At 51.0% G+C, this 18,248-nt stretch overlaps 1 protein-coding gene across 3 annotated transcripts; it reads right to left on the minus strand.

Moving 5' to 3' along the window:
- Positions 1-6,960: 6,960 nt before the first annotated feature.
- THNSL2 (threonine synthase like 2) lies at positions 6,961-18,035 on the minus strand. Of its 3 annotated transcripts, none has more exons than XM_030026078.2 (9): positions 17,895-18,035; positions 14,922-15,149; positions 14,006-14,200; positions 13,595-13,747; positions 12,656-12,886; positions 11,634-11,782; positions 8,744-8,869; positions 7,647-7,786; positions 6,961-7,523 (listed from the first exon to the last, which is right to left on the minus strand). In XM_030026078.2, the coding sequence occupies exons 2-9, from the start codon at positions 15,142-15,144 to the stop codon at positions 7,295-7,297; spliced, it is 1,446 nt and encodes a 481-aa protein (XP_029881938.1). In that variant the 5' UTR covers positions 15,145-15,149; positions 17,895-18,035; the 3' UTR covers positions 6,961-7,294. The 3 variants fall into 3 exon arrangements, with proteins under 3 accessions (XP_029881938.1, XP_029881928.1, XP_029881933.1); XM_030026068.2 differs by lacking the exon at positions 17,895-18,035 and adding an exon at positions 15,310-15,708; XM_030026073.2 differs by lacking the exon at positions 17,895-18,035 and adding an exon at positions 15,744-15,882 and having other exon boundaries at positions 6,962-7,523.
- Positions 18,036-18,248: the final 213 nt, after the last annotated feature.

Consider the following 18,248-nt stretch of genomic DNA (forward strand, 5'->3'; position numbering starts at 1 on the left):
CTGGCCGTGGAGGATGGATAGCCAGCAAGGGACCAGGATACACCGTAATATCTTAAAAAAAACCAAGTATGGGCCACCTCACTAAGAGTCGAGCAGAGTGCTGAGGCTGGGTGAAGATGATGTTTCATCTCTGGGCAAGGGGGGCCCTGGGTGCTCCCTGCCCCACTGTGAGTCTGATTTTCGGCATCCTGCTCACTTCAGGTGTGCGTTCCCTCCCGAAAGGGCTCGGCAAGGAGGAAAAAGCTGTGGCTTAAATGAGCAAGAGTCAGCATCTGCCAAGCCCGGTGCTGAGGGATGTTCTCCCCCGGGGCAGGCGGAGCGGGGTGCCAGGGGAACCCCTTACTCCGGTCGTTCCAGCCGTGGGGAGCGGGGACCTGCAGTCCGTCCCTCCTTGCGGCACGCAAAACGCTCTCCCGAGCAGGTAAAACACCGCTAAGCGGCAAACCTCCCGTACCGTTCAAAACAGTGCGCCCAAGCCCCGGCGCAAATCCACAGGGCTCTTCCTGTCCGCTCTCTCCAGCCTGTAATTATCTTAAAGGCAACAATTAAAACTATTGAAACGCATGTGATGGGTTTAGGGAGCATAACTTGGCTAATCCCCACAAGCATCCCGAAGGAGCGGAAGCGAGGAGCTCCCCGGGGGCTGGATGCTGGTGCTTTGCCGGGCAGGTAGGGACCGAGCGGAGCCGCAGAGGACCAAGCTGGGGGTGAGGAGGTGGCACCAGCCCCGTCCCCAGCCAGCGTGGCACCCCGGGACTCACCCGCGTCGCAGCGCCCGGGCTGGTGCCGAGGGTCCCCCCCCGGTCCTCACCCCATCCCGACGCTCCCCGGGGTCACGCAGAAAGTCAGCGACAGAAAAGACCCCATCCCCAAAAGCTACTCTTTTGCTTAAAGCTCTGATTGTAAACTTCAACAGCAAATATGTCATCTTTTTTTTTTTTCCGCGTCGGTCCGGGATCTAACACAGCGAGTCCTGGTCCGTTCCATACGTCAGATACCAAAATAATGCTGTGTTCCTACACGGCCCCTTCTGCCTTCCCATCCTTTACAGCAGCATCCCACTGCTGTTTCATATTCACGTGCAAAAGCCTGTGCAAACATCCACGATGCTCTCTGCTCAAGGAGTCCCAAAGCAAAAGCAAGGAGATGGATAGTGAAGAATTGCATGAAATATCACTGTCCTCCTGTGCTCATCACTTCTTAATTATTTTTCTTTCCAGGAATCGTAATTTTTCTATTTTTCTGAACACATCACCCTCCTGGAGCCACGTTATATGTGATTTTTCCACTCTGCTTTCTTTAAGAAGCGGTTTCTACCCTGCCATAAAAATACTGAACAGCTTTGAGAGCCCCAAAAGGCAGGGAACTAGACAGCAAAAAAGAGAACACAAACTCTTTGTTCTCAGTATCTCGTGATCTTAAAGCGCTCGGGGTGATCTCAGGGGTGTCAGGGCAAGGACAGAGCCACACAGGGCAGCTGCTGGCTCCTCTCTTTTCCGGCCCTCTTGCTCCAGCAAGGCAACACTTTTCCTCTCCCCCATATCACCTTTTTTTTTGTCATATGTTTTTTTAAAGATTTCTAAAATTTCTGAAATTTCTAAATTTGCTTCCTTTCCCAAAACTCAAACACAATTCTAACCATTTGGACTAAAAGTGAGTCATTTTGGCTTCAAAATATCCCTTTTTTTTAGCTCAAAATATATTTTTTTTTTAAATTTTCTGCTCAAAATCAGCTCATTTTTGGTGGAACAAAGTCTTCTGTTACAATCCAAACAAATTCAAATTCCTTTCCAGTTAAATATTTAATTTCCGAATGCAAGCTAGCTTTACTTTCTCCTTTTTTTTTCCTTTTCCTTTCTCATTTCTCTCCTTTCCTCACTTCTAAAATACAAATAATTGGGGAAAATCCTCTTCTGAGCCACTTCTGCTGCTGCTAACATCGACAGCCCCAAGGATGCTCCCAGCCCTGCATTCGCCTCGCCAGGGAAGGAGCCTGCAAAGTGTCCCAGACCCTCTCCCGTGTTCCCCACTCCCTGTGTGTACCCGTCTGGCTGCATCGGAACCACAGGACAGACCCAGCCACGGGACTGGGGAGGGGACAGAAAAGCCCATGGCAAATCCAGCCTTGGGTTGATAGGACCCCAAAAGGGCCATGGCTGTTTTCTGAAAAGTGTGAGGAGCCATCAAGCCAGAGGAGCATCACTCGGGGTGCCCAAAGGGCTGCGCTGCCCCAAATCGAGGAGCCCCTCACAGGCAGGCAATGCGTCTGTCATATTCTCTGTACATTTATTATACATACTCTACAGATCTCAGGTTCTAAATTACACAAATGCATCCTTAAATGTTTCCGTTCAAAAAAAATACACATGTGCAGCTGTTGAACACGCTCCCCACTGCCTTTGCCACGGCGAAGCTCTTTGCTGTCGTCATCTGTCGAGAACTGGGTCCAGCTACAGGCTGACGTGTGGATTTGGGGTGACTGGCAGGAGCTGGCTCCGTTCCCCCTACGCCTCTTCTCCTCCCTCCCACGCTCCCTGCAGTGGCTGTGGGATGGAAATCTGTTTCTCATGGCCCACCCCTGACCAGTGCATCCTCCAAGCGAGCTGCATCTTCCCCCACCACCCTTACAAGTGATACAGCAGACGGCCAGTGTTTCTGCATGTATTTATTGATTAATAGCAGCATTTTAGATAAGCGAAGCCCTGCTGCCTTTGAGGGCAGGAATAATGTTGGGTGTAGGTGTCATTCAGCGTTGCGGTCATATGGCAAATTTTATTTGGGGGTTGCTTTCCATCACGTGAGCATCTGACTTTTTTATTTGCATTTCTAGAGGGCTTTAGTTCTGAGTTTCTATTTGAAGCCAGGGAGGCGAGAGGGCAGCAGGGTTGGTGGGAGCTCAGGTTTCCCCGGGAAGCACACCCTGCGCTGGGAGATTAATATTGACCACGGGAGTAGCACGGGGATGGGGATTTACAGCAGTGCCTGGTTTTTCACAGCAAGGGTGAAAAAACCAGGGGAAACCAAGAAGCAAGTGAGAGGGATGGAATCCTATCTCTGGAGCTTCAGATCGAGATGTTCATAAGCCAACAAGTTGTTGGGCTCGATGAACGCGGCAGAGTGATGTTCAACAGCCTGTGTTGCGCCGGAGATCAAACAAAGTGATCTCCTCTGCCTTTAAAATGTATGAAGCTGCAAGATCTTAAGGGCATATAAACTTACTTTGATTGCAGGGCTGGGATCTTGGAAGTTGCATTCCTTTAATTTCCTTGAGCTGGTTGGTTTCCCCGTGAAGGACATGCACAGGGTGGTGAGTTTTCAATGGAAACTGGTTTTGCCTCATTTTCCACTTCTCTCCTGCTACAAGGAAAGAAGTGCAGAGCTCCGGAGGCCTGCCTGCCTCTTTCTATGCAGACAGAAAGGGCTGGGTGTCTGTGTTTAATTACAGCCTGAAAGAACTGCATTTAAAAGACAACAGCAAGCTATTTAATTAATACTTATCATTAGCACACATAGGAATGCCTAGCAGCAAATTGCAACAACAAAGCAACTCCTTTTTTTTTTTTCCCTTGCACTTGGGATAAATTAATTTAAAAAAAGAGTAAACAAACGATTTGCACCAGATTTGAGATGACTTTTTATGGAGTGAAAGTACTGGAATAGTAGGTATTACCCTAGGACAGCAGAGATCTATAAGAGCAGGCTTTTCAATCTCCAGCTCTCCTGGCGAAGAAGCTTATCTTCATCTATCCGTCTATCTATCTTTCTATCTCGGCATTTACACAGGGCTCATCCCCACGTCTGAGCGCCTACTTGTCTTCATACCTGTCCATAAATTACACAGTGCCCCCAGGGCATTATAAATAATAATTCAACTCCCAAACCTTCAGAACACTGTTTTAAAGCATTGGCTTATAATTCACCATGGTGTGGACTCCTCCTCCCAGCCCATAAAGGTAACGTTGGAGCAGAAGGACATGACGTCCCGGTCAGCAGAGGAAACGCCCCAAAATCAGTTCCTTGGGTGGGAGAGATGGGGTGGGTGGCCATGAGTTGGAAGATGGGGATGGACATTGTGGCAAAGCATGGGGGAAGGCACGACTGCTCAGCACGTGGAAAAAACATAGCATCCTCATCCACAGCCCATTGGGGAATTTTATATCCCCCCCCGAATTTTAGCTCAGCCAGCACTGCAGACACCCAGTCATCCCATGTCCCCCTTTAATTAATAGTACTCTTGACGGCACTATTAATGGCTGGAGTGATGAACCACAGCATGACTCTGCTGCTGATGCCTCCACGGGGTGCAACGCCAGGCGACGACTGCTAGCTCGGAGGCAGATGGCTTAAAGGGTAGACCCCACGTGCAGCCAGACAGATCCCAACTTATGCTGGGACAGGCACCCCAATCCCTTGCTGGACATGCCAACAGACGGATACAGAACAGAAAGATGCTTTGGTATGTGTGAGCTATTGGGTAGAAACCTCCAGCTGAGCCATGGGGACCCTGTTCCTCTATCCCAGTACATTGCATCTCCATCCCAACACGTTACTTTGTCCTTGAGGTATGTAGGCGTTAGGAACACGTCCCAGCCATGTCCCTCAGCGTGAAGGGTGTCCTGACCTCTGGGAGAACATGGGGTCCCCGCGGAGGATGGCCACGGGCTTGTGGGCATCACTGTCTCCTGGATCACGTGGGTTGGATCTGCTCGGGGTGAGGGACCTGAAATGGGAATTTTTGCTGGAGAAAAGCGTGAGCAGTTGACATATGAGATGAATTATTTCACAAGTCTGGCCTGGATTTGTGATCAGCTCTGGAAGGTGCAGAACTAATATATCATTAACCCTGGGAGCATGTCAAGCTGCCAGAGCCCGCGGCCACCCATCAAAGTGTCGAGTGAGGAGATACCGCCTTTCTGCATGACTTTCCTCCCTCCATTTTCCATCTTTCCATGAAACAAAGCTGACCTTTTCTCAGCTGGAGACCTGAGAAGGAGTGAGCAGAGCCCCGAGCACTTGTTTTGGGGCCGAAGTGGGAGCTCCCGGTGTGGGAGCAGCCAGGGATGCCACGGTCCCCGAGCAGGCGGTGGGACACGGCATGCCCACGAGGCCAGGTTCATCACCGCATCCCGGGGACCCGGGCCACCACGTGCGGCCACGCATTGCCCTTTGTGGCACCGTGGCCACCCTGCGAGCCGAGCCTGTCTGTTCTCCCTCTGCCTCCACTCCAGGCTTGAAACAGGCTTTTCCTGCTGCGCTTCTGCCCCAGAAATCGCAGAGAGAGTTTTTGGAGTGTGCTGCTCAAAAACCGTCTGGTTTGGACTGGGGGAGAAGCAGCACTCTCACCCCATAAGGGTATCCTCAGGGGTGGTTGAGAATTAAACCCTTTTTCACCCAACAAGGGCATCATCTGCAGCGAGGCTGGACCCTTTACCCATCCTACTGCTTCGGGGGCACCGGGATGGGAGCGTGGGATGTATTTGCCACACTTTCTGCTTGCAAAACACACCAAGGCTTTGGCGGGCTGCAAGCCCAGTGCCCCTAGCCCCGTGCTTCCCAGTGATCCCTGGCCGGGGATCCGGGTCCGTCCCCTCACCCTCCCGCCTCCCCGTTCCTGCTCCAGTCCCGGCCAGCAAGCCGGATTTGCAACCTCTCACTTGGATGCGGAGCTGGGTGCAATTTCAGGCCTCTCCCCCCTCGCCGAGTGTCTTAAGCTATGATTAAGAGCTAAATTACAACTGGGCAGCCATCCCTGTCCGAGAACCGCAAGATTTGGGGAGGCAGCTATTAAAGGCGGTGGAGTCCAATGAGAATAACGTGGGCATCGATGAAAGGGGCAGCTGATTGCGGGGGTCAAACAGGATCAGGGGGGGTTTCTCATCGGCACCACCAGTGTCTTGCTGCACCGGCCCCCAGTGCAAAGCTATCCTTCGGGGCAAGGTTATTCCTGAAGACAAGGCTGCATTGCTGCTTAAATAAGAGGTATTTTGCTGGCCGCTTTGGCTCTTAAAGAGGGGTAAATGATGGCCTCGTGAAGCATCAGACCTTTCCTGGACCCCACCACCATTTTCCTCCCGGCTGCTCGATCCACGCAACTAGTAGAGCTGTTAGCATTAAAAACATCCAGCATCCAAGCGCTGTGGGGTTTTGCATCATTTTCAACTAAGCTGTTTCCCTCAACGCCGTTAATTAGGATGGGGCAGCCTCGGCCCCCACCTTGGAGGAGGCACAGGTCTCTCCTCTCCTGCAGGGTTTCGGTGGGATGGAAGGAGGCAGCGCGGGGCCGTCTGTGCCGGGGGGAGCGAGGAAAAGGCTGCCCAGGTGCCAACAAGGCGGCTTGTAGCCCAGGCAAAGCTTCCCACCCTTCCCGCACGTTCTGCAACATCCCATGCTGATTCACTTCACAGAATTTACTTTTACCCTGCTAAATGCCACTAAACCTTCAAATTAATCCTCCCATTACGGGACTTCCTTTGATGTCAAAGGGGGAATTTTTTTTGATGGCAAAGGGGGATTTTTCCCCCCTGGTGTAATTCCTATTTTTTTTTTCCCCCTTTTTAGGCACAAGAGATTCCTGCCAGATGCATGACTTGTGGAGGCAGCTCCCACACAAGGTATTTATATATTTATATGTATATGATGGGAACGTGGCATTGAAAGACCTGAAGTTTCAGGCAGAAGATAAGGGGAATTTCCCATTTCCTATTTGTTTCAGTGGAAGTTGCCCGGGAAGAGTCTGCAGCAGGACTAGGACCAAGAGCTGCAAGATACGGCACTGGAAAGTAGCTCCTTAAGATGAACATGTCCAGGGAAAACATCTGCTATTTAACACTATGACTGAGCAAGTTTTGATGCCTGGGAATGATCCCTGGCACTGCTTAAATTACAGGGATGGGTAAAGCGGATCCGCTCCAGCCGTGCATACGTTTTTCACTGAGCATCTTGGGTGCTACTGGGATCGCTGGGCTGAACATCCCAGCACGGGGCCAGAATTGCTGGATAATGCTCAGGAAGCTGGTGTCTGCGGGTAGTGCTAAGGGAGCTTTCTGTAATAGCTAGTAATGATGGAACAGGCGGGTTTATTCAGGGTTTCAATCAGTTTTTATGAATTACTAGGAAGAAGGGGATACAATTGCAGAGCTCTTTACTGAAAATGTTATGAAATCGTCTATATAATTCAACAGCGAAGTGTGTTCTTGCTAATAACTCATTGCATGGAGAGCAGAGGCTCTTCTCCCAACGTAACACTGGGCTCTCCTGGGAATGGAAAAGCATCGGCCAGCTGTGCCCCAGTAGCTCAGGTCTGCGTGACTCCCTGCCCAGCAATCCCCCGCCGCCGTGCCACGGCTTCGATCTGCTCCCGGAGTGCCTGTGCCCAGTCCTGTCCCCGCTCCAGGGGGGTGGACCTGGTCTCCATCGCCGTTAAGGCAGTGATTTCAGGGGGGAGCTGGGGAACCAGGCCAGCTCGGAGCAGGGCGTCCTGAAATTTGGCTGCGGAGGCTGGAGCTAAGCAACACCGGGGCATGCTGAGAAGGAAAGAAAGGCAAGAAAACTTTTGATATAAGCGAGCCCTGAGCTGGAGGTGCTGCAGGAGCAAAGGGAGAATTGATGCTCTGGTCCCCGACGCTCCCGACCACAGCTTTCCTTACCTATTCGGCTGCGAGTAGTGGTAGTGAGCAGCCACGGCAGAGTGGGGACACAGCAGGTAGCGGTTTTCCTCCCAGCAGCGCTGCACGGCTCGCACGATGTCCTCGTCGGAGGCTGAGCATGAGCGTAGGGTCTCAGACAGCTGCGGCCCCAGGGGAAACGGGTTGGTTTGCACAGGGCATCACCACCCCATGGGTTATCCAGCCGGGCTTGTGCCACGGGCAGTCGGAAAAAGCAGTTGGAAATAGGGATGCTGGAGGATGGGGTTCCTTAGGGACTGAAGGGAAAGGGGTTGCTGCTGCAGCCGGGAGATGAGGCACTGCTGGAAAGGGCGCAGGTCCGGGGTGCGAGCAAGGGGTTTCCATCCCCAGGTGCTGGGACCGTGGGAGGAAAGGAGCTGAGATTCAGCCCCTCAGCTCTGCACTGCTATTTGCAGGCTCCAAGGGAGTTTCTGAGAGCTTGTAAAACCCACCCCAGTGTAATAGCTCTTCTTTCTTTTAATAATGCAATTTTTTAGTATTTATTTTGCTGCTGCGCAAGCAGGAGCGGGTGCTGGGCAAAGGATGCTCAGTGGGGGACGACACGCGTTGGATGGGAAGAGGCAGGACTTTGCATCTGGCCCAAAGAGCCTCACAACTCCTATGTTTGTTTTTCTCTTGTACTTCTCTCAGCTTTGTGTTTGTGCTCCCATTTGGGACAACGATGAATTGCAGCACCGATCCCAGCAGACACACTCCCAAAGGGCACACTCGGTTTGTGCTGGCACCTGCTGCACGAAGCCTCAGTGCACAGCCGATGCCGGCACTGGAGTGGCCAAGGAAGGGGTGGCTGCATGTTCTACTTAAATAATTGTAGGCAGTTTTTAATCAGTTTTGCAAAGAAGAAAGAGGTTTCTTTAAAAAAAAAATAATTAAAAAGGGGGTTTTAACATCTCCATGAGCACACACTGATATAAAACTCCTCTGGCCTCACACTTAAGTTTTTGGTTGGAAACTCTCCACTACGATTTTTTTATTCTGAAAATGAGTTGAAAACAAGTGGTAGCAGTAAATCTCCTTACACACGTATACACACGGCACTGCATGCGTGAGGAACTGACCTTTCTGTGCAAATCCTCCGGCAGCTTAAGGCTTTTCGACACGCTGAATCGCTCCATCAGCATTTTCGTCAGGCGGCTGTCGGAGCCCAAGAGCAGCCAGAGGATCCTCTCCATGTTGTAAGGTTCCTGGGATAACAAGGCAATAGGTGAGCAGCGGAAATTTGAGCATCTGTCTCAGGGGGAGAGCACCTGTGTGGATTCTCTGATGTCTAATTAGGGTTGAGGTCCTAGTGCCACGTTTTTCTTGGTGGAAGCTGGGGTGGGCTTTGTGTCTTCCCCCCTCATACCTACATCCCAAGACAAGCCTTTGGGAACACGATGTCTTTCAGACCTCTGACCTGTCAGAGCAGTCTGGCAGTGACCATCAAATTAAAAAAAACCCTAATGAAGGGATGACTGATAAATCAACAGTGTGACCACATCTGTACAATCACCTTGAGGAACCCAGGCTAATAACACACTATGTATTTGAGAACCAGAAATATCCAGCTGTTTACTCGGTGTTGTAGATGCTGCTGTGAGTCACCCAGCTCCCGCGTGACTTAATGAGACACCCAGCTCCCTGCAGGGCTGACTGATAATCTTTATGAACGTATAAGGCACATATAGGGCCTGACTGGCCTGTATGGCTATGTAGCAATCGGCGTTGCAACACTGCAGCAAAACTTGGTGCAAGACCGTACAGGAGGGTCCCAAACAAATTTCACTGCTCACTGTCTCATTCCTGCATGCTCACAAGCACCAGAAAATGTTCATCCAGGTGGTTTGGCCAAGATACTTTGTAGGGACGGACAGGACAAGGGGCACGGGCTACCAAGTCCTCACCACATCTCCTGGGTTCAAGTCCTGGTCTTGGATGAGCTCTTTATATCTTTTAGGAGCTGACAGTGCCTGTGACCTTTTGTCTCTCCATCCTGTCCTACCTTGGTGAGTCATCAGGACTTACTCAGCCTTTCGTGTCCTAATCTGGGTGGTTTATGGCCTGAGTCCTGTTCTTCATCTTCCCACCACCATCTCCCAGAGCCTCCAGCCTGTAATCTTCAGTCTAGTCTGGGTGTAGTCTGCCCTTCGCTTTAGGCTGTCCCCTGTTTTAGGCTGTCCTCTGCTTCCAAACCTGACTGTCCTGAGAAACTATGTGTCAGCCTGCCTGGACGTCGATGACCTGCTACTGGAGATGCCTCCAGCACCGTCCTCCTGACACCCCTTCTCCTGCCCTTCCTTCTGCTGCTCCCACATCCAGGCCTTCCCCTTCACCCTCCATTTGTACCAGCCTTATGGTTTCCACTACAGGTCACTACATTGGCACCAGTAAGTCAAACTGGGCCAGGACACTGGTGCAAGCACTGGCCTTGCCATTTAAGTTATTAGCCATCTCTCTGGTCTGATTTTGTCCTATGCCACTAGAGTTGTCCAGGAGAACGCTGGGGGCCAGTTTGGAGGACAGGTCATGCTGGGGACTGTTCCCAAGGAAAGCTGTGGCGTGTGGACATGAGCTGCACGGTGCTTCCAGAGAACAGCCCCTGTTTGGCTTTAGGTACTGCAAAGACACAGAATCTGCTGTGATTCTCCTGGGATTGCTCCTTACAAGGCTCATCCACACTAGAATTTCTGCTTCACCTTCAACTCTTCCGTTAGTGTTTAACTGGAAAGTTTTCTCTGCTTTAGCTTAGTCTGCAGAAGAGGCAACCTAAAGAGGTTGTGCAATCTCCATCCTTGAAATTTTCCAACCCCTGACTGGACAAAGCCCTGAGCAACCCGGTCTGACCTCAGGGCTGACCTTGCTTTGAGCAGGTCACAACTACAGACCTCCTAAATTCCCCTCCAGCGTGATTGATCTGTTGAGCTATGGAAATATTTGCATGGATGCTTCAGATGTGAGCTGAACAACGATGTCCCATGCAGCCATGGAGAGGGATGTGCAGAGGGATACACTCGTCCAGCTCCTCGGGAATCTCTGGGCATCACCTTGCCTGGCTCCCTTCATTCATGATCCCCAAGTCTGGCACACGCTTAGGTGCCTCAGTGGACCAGTGCTACTGAAGGGACACAGGACAAAAGCAGAGCCCAGCTACCCTTTGAGCTCTGAGGAGCCCAAAAAATTCATGCCTCGGAAGGAAAGTCAAGCTGCAGACCACAGCAGCCTGGTGACGGTGGCATAATGACTTCGTGACTGCAAAGCATGGCAGTTCCTCCAGGCTCCCAGGTCCTCCTAATGTGTTTGAACAGCTTTTGGAAAATCCAGGTAGCTTAGGGCCACAGTGATCCAACACCAAGTGTTTCACACTTTGGTCACTTGTTTGGAAGCAGATCCATTCCCTGTGGATCACAGGGTAGGTATGAAATGGGAGGTATTTGCTTCCAGGTGTTTGGTTTCTGCACCTTCATGACTTTTCATTTCTGAGGCCTTTGCCTGCCTGCCGAGACTTGTTTTGCTCTGAGCAAGCTGCAGATGGCCATAGATGAGGCATTTCTTCTGGACTTCCCTACCTTCTTCCTGGTCTCTTCTCTTGCTTTTGGTGGAGCTTTTCAGAAGCATCAACAAAACGCCTGAGACATGATGGGATTTATAATTTTCTAAGTGTGTGTCACATTTTGAGAAAACGTCCCTCTTGCTAACCTCGCACATAACGAAACCCCAGACACCCAGCATTTAACAATGAAGATTACAAAGTCAAGCCCTGAAAAGCGAGGAGGAAGGTGTTTGATCTATCTCAGCTCAGCAGTCTGCAGCATAAATGCTCAATATGAGTCACACCTCTTAATGCATCACTGAGAGGCACTGCCAGTGGCAGAATTATGCTTTCATAAACCAGGTAGAACAGAGTACAAGGAAAAAAATTATAAAAATATATATTTGGTATTTTCCCATTTTGGCCAATTCATTACATACCTGAATATCCATGGCTGATGCTAATGTAGCCTTCACGCTCTCTGACAGTGAGAAATCTCCATGTTGAACAGTCCTATGAATGATGTCATTGCTGTTAACCACGGCAACAAGTTGAATCGGGAGACCCATTTTCTGGGCAATACAGCCAGCTAGAAAAAAAGTGAAAAAATACATGCATGCTTGATGAAGAAACATTCAAAGGAGATTTAGCAAAGAAGTCATTGTACAAATTGATTGAGCATACAGTCCAGAAGCAGACACAAGCGACATTCCCTAACGGACTCTGAGATACCCATCTTTAACATTTTGATAGAGCACCAGATTATAAAATCCAGGGATGCAATGCTCCCACCTGCCATCGAACACTGACCCTTGGGCATCTCCACATTTAAAGATGGATGGGAAGGGGACCAAGAGGTCAGACAGCTGCTGTTCAAGGAAGAGAAATGAAACTTTTGGGCTCTTGCAGCTTATTTATGCTGCCTCAGATGGGCAGCCTGGAAGGGCAGTGAATGCAATTGAGTACATTGAATCCTTTATTGCTTTCATAAGACAGTTGTATGCCTATTTTGGGATTGAGGCAATCAAGGACTCACATTTAGAAGGCCAGATTATGCAATTAAGAGTGGTTCTCTTGACTGCGCGCTACCATGCAAACCAGAGTAGGACCAGGCAGGACTCCACACCTCTGTTAATGTCTCACTTAGGAAACCAGAGCCACAGTATTTTCCCTCTTTTCTGGATCAAACACATTCTGTCCTCTTCTAATGTGCTCATCCTGAAGATAGCTACAGTCATCATCAAAGGGTGGTTTGGGATTTTCTGCACCTTGCAAATCATCAGTGACACCCGAATGAGTAATAGCCATACATGAGTAATAAAATATAAGTGGTTCTGAAGAAATCCTACCAGAGAGTGGGTGTTTTAATAAATAGCAATACCCAGTATCTGTAAAGTGCTTTTAGTCCATAGCTCACAGCACTCTCTCTCTTCCTTATCTGACCTATCTTTTTTCCCTTCACCTGTGATATTTCCTCCTCCTCCTGTTGGCACAACAATTTCCACCATTGGCAGTGGGGTGGTATCCAGGGATGGGGCGCACTGAAAGTAAGCATAGAAGTGGTGAGCAATCTGCACCATAATCCTAGACCAATTGACCGAATTCAAGCTCATCAGATTGTATTTTCTGGCAAAATCAACATCAGTGAACAGTTCCTTGATGGGCTCATCGATTTCATCGCTGTTCCCATGAGCTGTCAAAAGGAGAATGGAAAGATTAGATCTGCCAACATCAGCGCATCAGGCACAAGGTATTTCTGCTCAGAAATAGGGCCAGTCTCAAGCCCTGGGGTTTTCTGCGGCCAGGGCCGTCCTGAGCTGCCCATCTGCCTCAGGGGCTGTATGAGCCGGGGGTTGAGTAGCACCGCGTGGATGCCGGGTGGTTTCTGCAGACACTACACTCTGGGTTCTTGCTTATACCAAGTATATATTTGCCAGGAAGGCAAATGCCTGCATCCCCTCTGAGATGCCAAGGTGAGACCCGGCTGAGCAGAGGAGTCCATGGGGACAGCTCAAGCATCCAGTGGTGATTCCGAACCGTGGGGACGGCACAGCGGTAGGGGATGGACCACCCGTGAAGGTGAGGGGACAGAGGGAAGGGGTGACTCTTGATCCTTTTAGTGCCAAGAAACGGTGCTGAATTCAGTGCAGCTAAACACCAACCGCCTGCATGGAGGCAGCTTTGATCTGTGGCCAGGAGAAAAGGAAGCCTTGACCCACTTGGTCATCAAATTGGGGATGTCTGCTACAGGCTCCTGTGAGCCAGATTGCCATCATGGTCACCATGCCCAGACATGACCCAGCTGGCTGCAGCTGCTAAAGCAGCAGGCCCCTGAGACTTTTAGGGTCATGGTTTCGACACAGCAAGGCCATAAACTGGACAATCCAACAGCAGTGCCAACCAGCAAAGACGTGGACGTTGTCTTCAATGACAGTGGTCATCTGAAGTTCCTGTATCTGGGTGCAGAACCCCTTGGGCAGCACAACAAAGATGTCCACGTTCTTCTGCCCTCTCACACTTTCGATGGCCGAGCTCCCCGTGTCCCCAGAAGTCCCTGTTTCAAAGTGAGGGAGAACCCAAAAAAGCAAAAAATTGATGCGTCAGTCAAACGTGCATCTCTGCAATTTAAGAAAAAGATGCAGAAATGCTCCATGAGATGTTTTTGTGGCCCCAGCATTGCCCGGAGATCACTCACCAGCCACCCACAAGGCAATACTACCCTGGGGCATCAATGGGAAGGGCCATGGGATGATGGCCGTCAAGGTAAAGACCTGCCCAGAAATTTTACCCCCCCACAAAAAGGCATACTCACCCACCAGAATACTGACGTGCTGCTTTTTTTTCTCCAAGAAGTACTGTAAAAACTGTCCTGTGCAGGACAAGGACAGATCCTTAAATGCGTAAGTAACCCCGTGCCAGAGCTCCAAAACATTCAGCCCATCTTTCAGCCTGGACAGATGGACGACGTCCTTGTGTCTGAACCTGCTGAAGGCCCTGTCAATCAGGTCTAGAGGGAAAATGGTTAGAGGGGCTGTTAGATTGGGTAGAGGAGTATTTTTCTGACCCATGGTTTCCTGCATCTGTGCTCTTCATGCTCCTGGGAAGCTTTCTGCACACCCAAAGACTCTCAGTTGCTGGAGATGTGACAGATATCCAACAAGTTATTCTTAGTTATTAGGAGTAAACCAGCCCAGCTTTATTGTGTTCGATAGCTCTAGGGCAAGTAACCCCAGAGGACAGCCGACACAATCAGAGCAAACGGTGTTAAAACACAAAATACAGGAAACCCAAATTTTATCATAACACGCCATTGAGACAGAGGTTGTAGCTGCCCTCTGGTGGAAGCGATAGCTGTTAAGTGTTAAAAACATTAAAAATCAGATCTCGGCGAGAGCGTGGAGCAGCCGAAAGCTCTGGTGGGAGGGCAGGTCAGCAGAGCAGCAGGGTCCCCCAGCAACAAGCAGGGCCACGGCATCAGCCATCGCTATCGCAGTCACCAGAATCCCTATTTGCACACAGGGGACACCTTTTCCAGGAGGTAACAAATACCAGCGGGGTGACAGAGGAGAATAGGGTAGAGAAAGGAGCAGGCAATGGTGCAGCAGGCTCCATCCTCTGGTGGGGGGGGCTGTGAAGAGGATGGGGCAAAGGCAGGCAAATGCATCTGAACGCCCCAAAAATCCTCGTGCGCACCCCGGCGAGCAGCTCTGTGCACGGTTGAGGCTCACCGTTGAGCGTGCTCCGCGGGACCAGCTCAGCCGTGACGAAGAGGGAGCACAGCTCCTTCACCAGCTCCCGGTAGGGAAGGCGGCTCCACCTCCGAAGGGTGTCCCGGTCCAGCGAGGGGATGCGCTGGGGCACGAAGAGGCCCCCGTCGGGTGCGTAGCCGGAGAAGAGGGCTCCCTCGAAGTCGACGGCCCCCGCACCTCCCCGCGTGCTGACGTACTCCATGGGTGCTGGGGGAAGGCACCGCGGTCACTGCCAAGGCCCCAGAGCATCCCCCCCTCCAGCGGGAACAGCCCCGCGTCCCAAGCTGACTCCCCCCAAAACTTCCCATGGGGACAGACAGAACTCCTCAGGGAAGAAAACGCCTCTTCCCCCGAAAAAAAATCTCACACCGTGGGGAGCTAGAGCAGACAGAGCCGGCGGAGGACACGCAGCGTTTTGCAGGCAGTGGGAACGCTGGCCTGAGATTTGCACCGAGGTCCCACTTTCCCTGCGCCCTTCCCACCCTGCCCCGGAGACGCTTCTCAGCCTGAGCAAAAGCCCCGACAGCGCAGAAGTCACTGCGCAAGTACGTCATGTCCCCTGCAGGCTATTTGCAAAAGCTGGAGTTTAAAAATTTAAAAAAAAAAAAAACAAAAAAAAAAAACAAAAATAAAGAAATATGGTTTTAGAGCAGGCTGATTTTGTTCAAAGGTGTTAAACTAAGGACAGGATTTAACTCAGTGTAGGAAAGGCTGAGCTAAATCCACCAGATTCATGCAAATCCCACGGAGGGAGAGCCCCCCTCTCACCCCGATCCCATGAACCCCCCCAGCCGTTCCCACCTCGGGCACTCCGGCCAACGGTGCAGCCCCTCGGCACGGCCACGGGCCTCCCGACCCCACGCAGGGGCAGGAAAGCGGCCAAGCAACTCCCTGCCACCAACTCCACTCGCAACCTGGCCACCCTTTTCGCACTTGCGCTCACGGAAAAATTCTCCCCGTTGCAACCCGCCAACGTTTCCCCTCGCTGCGGAGCAGCCGGAGGAGGAGGCGGCCGCCCTGCACCGAGCCTGGGAATAGGAATATGCGGGAAAGATGGAGCCGAGCTGCTCCTGGTGGTGCCGGGCATCGGGGCAAGGGGCAGCAGGCATGAGCTGCAGCTGGGGAGAAATCTGTTTAAATATTAGGAGACAGATTTTAACCGTGAGGGTGATCAAGGATGGGGCGTAGAGAGCTTCTTGTCTCCGGTATTACCCCAGAGAAACTCAAAATTCAACTGGGGAAGCACCGAGCCACCTGATTTAACTGTGTGGTTGGGTTTAAATTTGAGATTGAACCTGCTTAAAGCAGGGTTTGGGTCAGAAACCTCCAGAGGTCCCTTCCAACTAAAATCAGTCTGTAAGTCAGCTGTGCAAAGCCAAGTGTTCAACCTGCGAGGCTGGGATGTCATAACAGCCCCGTCCCACCGATGGGGAAACTGAGGCACGGGAGGGAGAGGGGACATGCACGAGGCTGCGCAAAAAACCTCAGTTCTCCTTTGCAGGGAAGGGCTGTGCATCCCTTTTCTTCCTTTTTAGTTTAATAAATAATAAGTGGTTTTTGAAGGGCAAGGTCAGCACAGGACCGGTGGCTGCGTGGACCCGGGGTGCAGCGCAGCGGGTGCTGCTGGACCGCGTGCAGGGACTTCAGCCCGGGAAGGCAAGGTGCAGAGGTACAAAGAATTGCTGATAACAGCCAGCCGTGAGTCAGGAAGCCCGTGTCCGCAAATAAGGGACACATAGCCTGCCAAAGCATCAGAGTCCGACCCAACACGCTTTGCCTTTCTAACTCTGGTGAGTAACTGGAGCCATGAGAAAAGTCTCCGGTCCAGTTCTTGCCCTGAGCACTGATGTGGAAATGGTCTTTTCTACACCCAGCATCCAGAAAGGACCGTTTCTGCAAGCTCCTCAGTGGGAAGCAGAAGCTGAATTTCAGGCTCTGGGCAAAGTTGCCCGTGATTGTGTTGCTCAAGGTCGAACAGGGCAGCTGTAGCAGAGCAGGAAGCAAACAGCAGCTTTTTAATAATAGATCTGAGCTTACCCAGTGGGCCAGAGCACTCTTAATAGTCTCCATTTTCTGACGACCTCTAGGAAATCAGCTAAAAAGGGAGCTACTTATCTATAATTATAAAAATTTTATCACCCAACCAGCCTGCATCTCCCCACCATAGGGAGACCTCCGTGTTCAATGTTCCTCATTACATTGCAAAGATGAAGCCTGAGCCACCGAAACCTGCTGTGGCCCCAGGGTCCTCCCCGTACCCGCAGCCCCCGGGTCCTCACGGCACATTGGCATGTAGTGGGGTGCTGACCCTCTAACGGGTATCTGTCTCCATCCCAGATGTGCATCCAGGTCCTTTCACAAGGTGCTGGAAAAACAACACAGCAGGGTTGGACCTTGTTCTTCAGGGATGCCTCAGGTTTAAATCGATGGCGAAACCTCGCCAGGGCCATCCCCGGAGTCACACAAAGCCTCCAGGGTCACCTGGCCAGCTGAGGCGAGTGGCCGATGTCCCTAAAACAGAGCCTTAGCTCCCCATCATGCTCCAGTGGTAGCTGACACAAAAAACTTCAAGTAGCATCTCTGGACAAAACAGTGGCATACTAGAAAGAAAGAAAATACTAAAAGCTGCAGGGTACACAATTTGCCTCCTCTACTCTAACCTCTCCCACAACGGTGTGCCAAGGTGAATTCAGGATTTTCCTTCCTTGCAGCAGTCTCTGCCCACGCAGAGGCAGAGCACACTTTGAGCCCAGCTCAAATTTAGGCTAGAACGAGGACAGGCTCAAATCCCCAGGAAAAGCTGCACAAGCTGGTAGTTTTTATTACCAATGTAATAACTTAATATCACCAATGTGCAGCTGATCATCTCCACCAGGGTCCCCCAGCACACCCCAATGGGACCTCACCTACTCCCACCACCATTGGACTTTATGCCTCTGGGCATTTACTTACCATGTGTCTGATTCTTTTAATGGGTGCCTTAGCTGTGTGAGATGACTTCACTGATTCATCTAATTATTTTTTTTTCAGGTGAAGAGCTTACAATGAGATTGATGATCCCTTTAAGCATTACATCCCTCTGGGGTGCATGCAGGAACTCTGCAAAAAAAATGGGTTATACCAGGATACTTGCTACGCTGCATTTGCAGACAGAAATAGCAGCAGGGCTGTTGCCAGCTTTATCTACGCCCTCGGCCTATCAGCAGTGATAGCCCTTGCTAATGAGGTCATCGTTTAATGCTGTGATGGCAGGGACAGCTTATGTGGCAGCCACAGGTGAGCACAGAACACAGGGCAAGCACCTGG

This window comes from Aquila chrysaetos, chromosome 1 (genome assembly GCF_900496995.4).
Source record: "Aquila chrysaetos chrysaetos chromosome 1, bAquChr1.4, whole genome shotgun sequence".
In the NCBI taxonomy this organism is placed as follows: Eukaryota; Metazoa; Chordata; class Aves; order Accipitriformes; family Accipitridae; genus Aquila; species Aquila chrysaetos.

What these genes read in the sequence shown, in the direction of transcription:
- THNSL2 (XM_030026068.2), bottom strand. Translation starts at nt 15,496, where the DNA reads ATGACGTACTTGCGCAGTGACTTCTGCGCTGTCGGGGCTTTTGCTCAG. An exon ending in GCACGTCAGTATTCTGGTGG is followed by an intron (nt 13,748 to 14,005) that starts GTGAGTATGCCT and finishes ACTTTGAAACAG; the next exon opens with GGACTTCTGGGGACACGGGG. An exon ending in CGGAGGATTTGCACAGAAAG is followed by an intron (nt 7,787 to 8,743) that starts GTCAGTTCCTCA and finishes CTGGGGCCGCAG; the next exon opens with CTGTCTGAGACCCTACGCTC.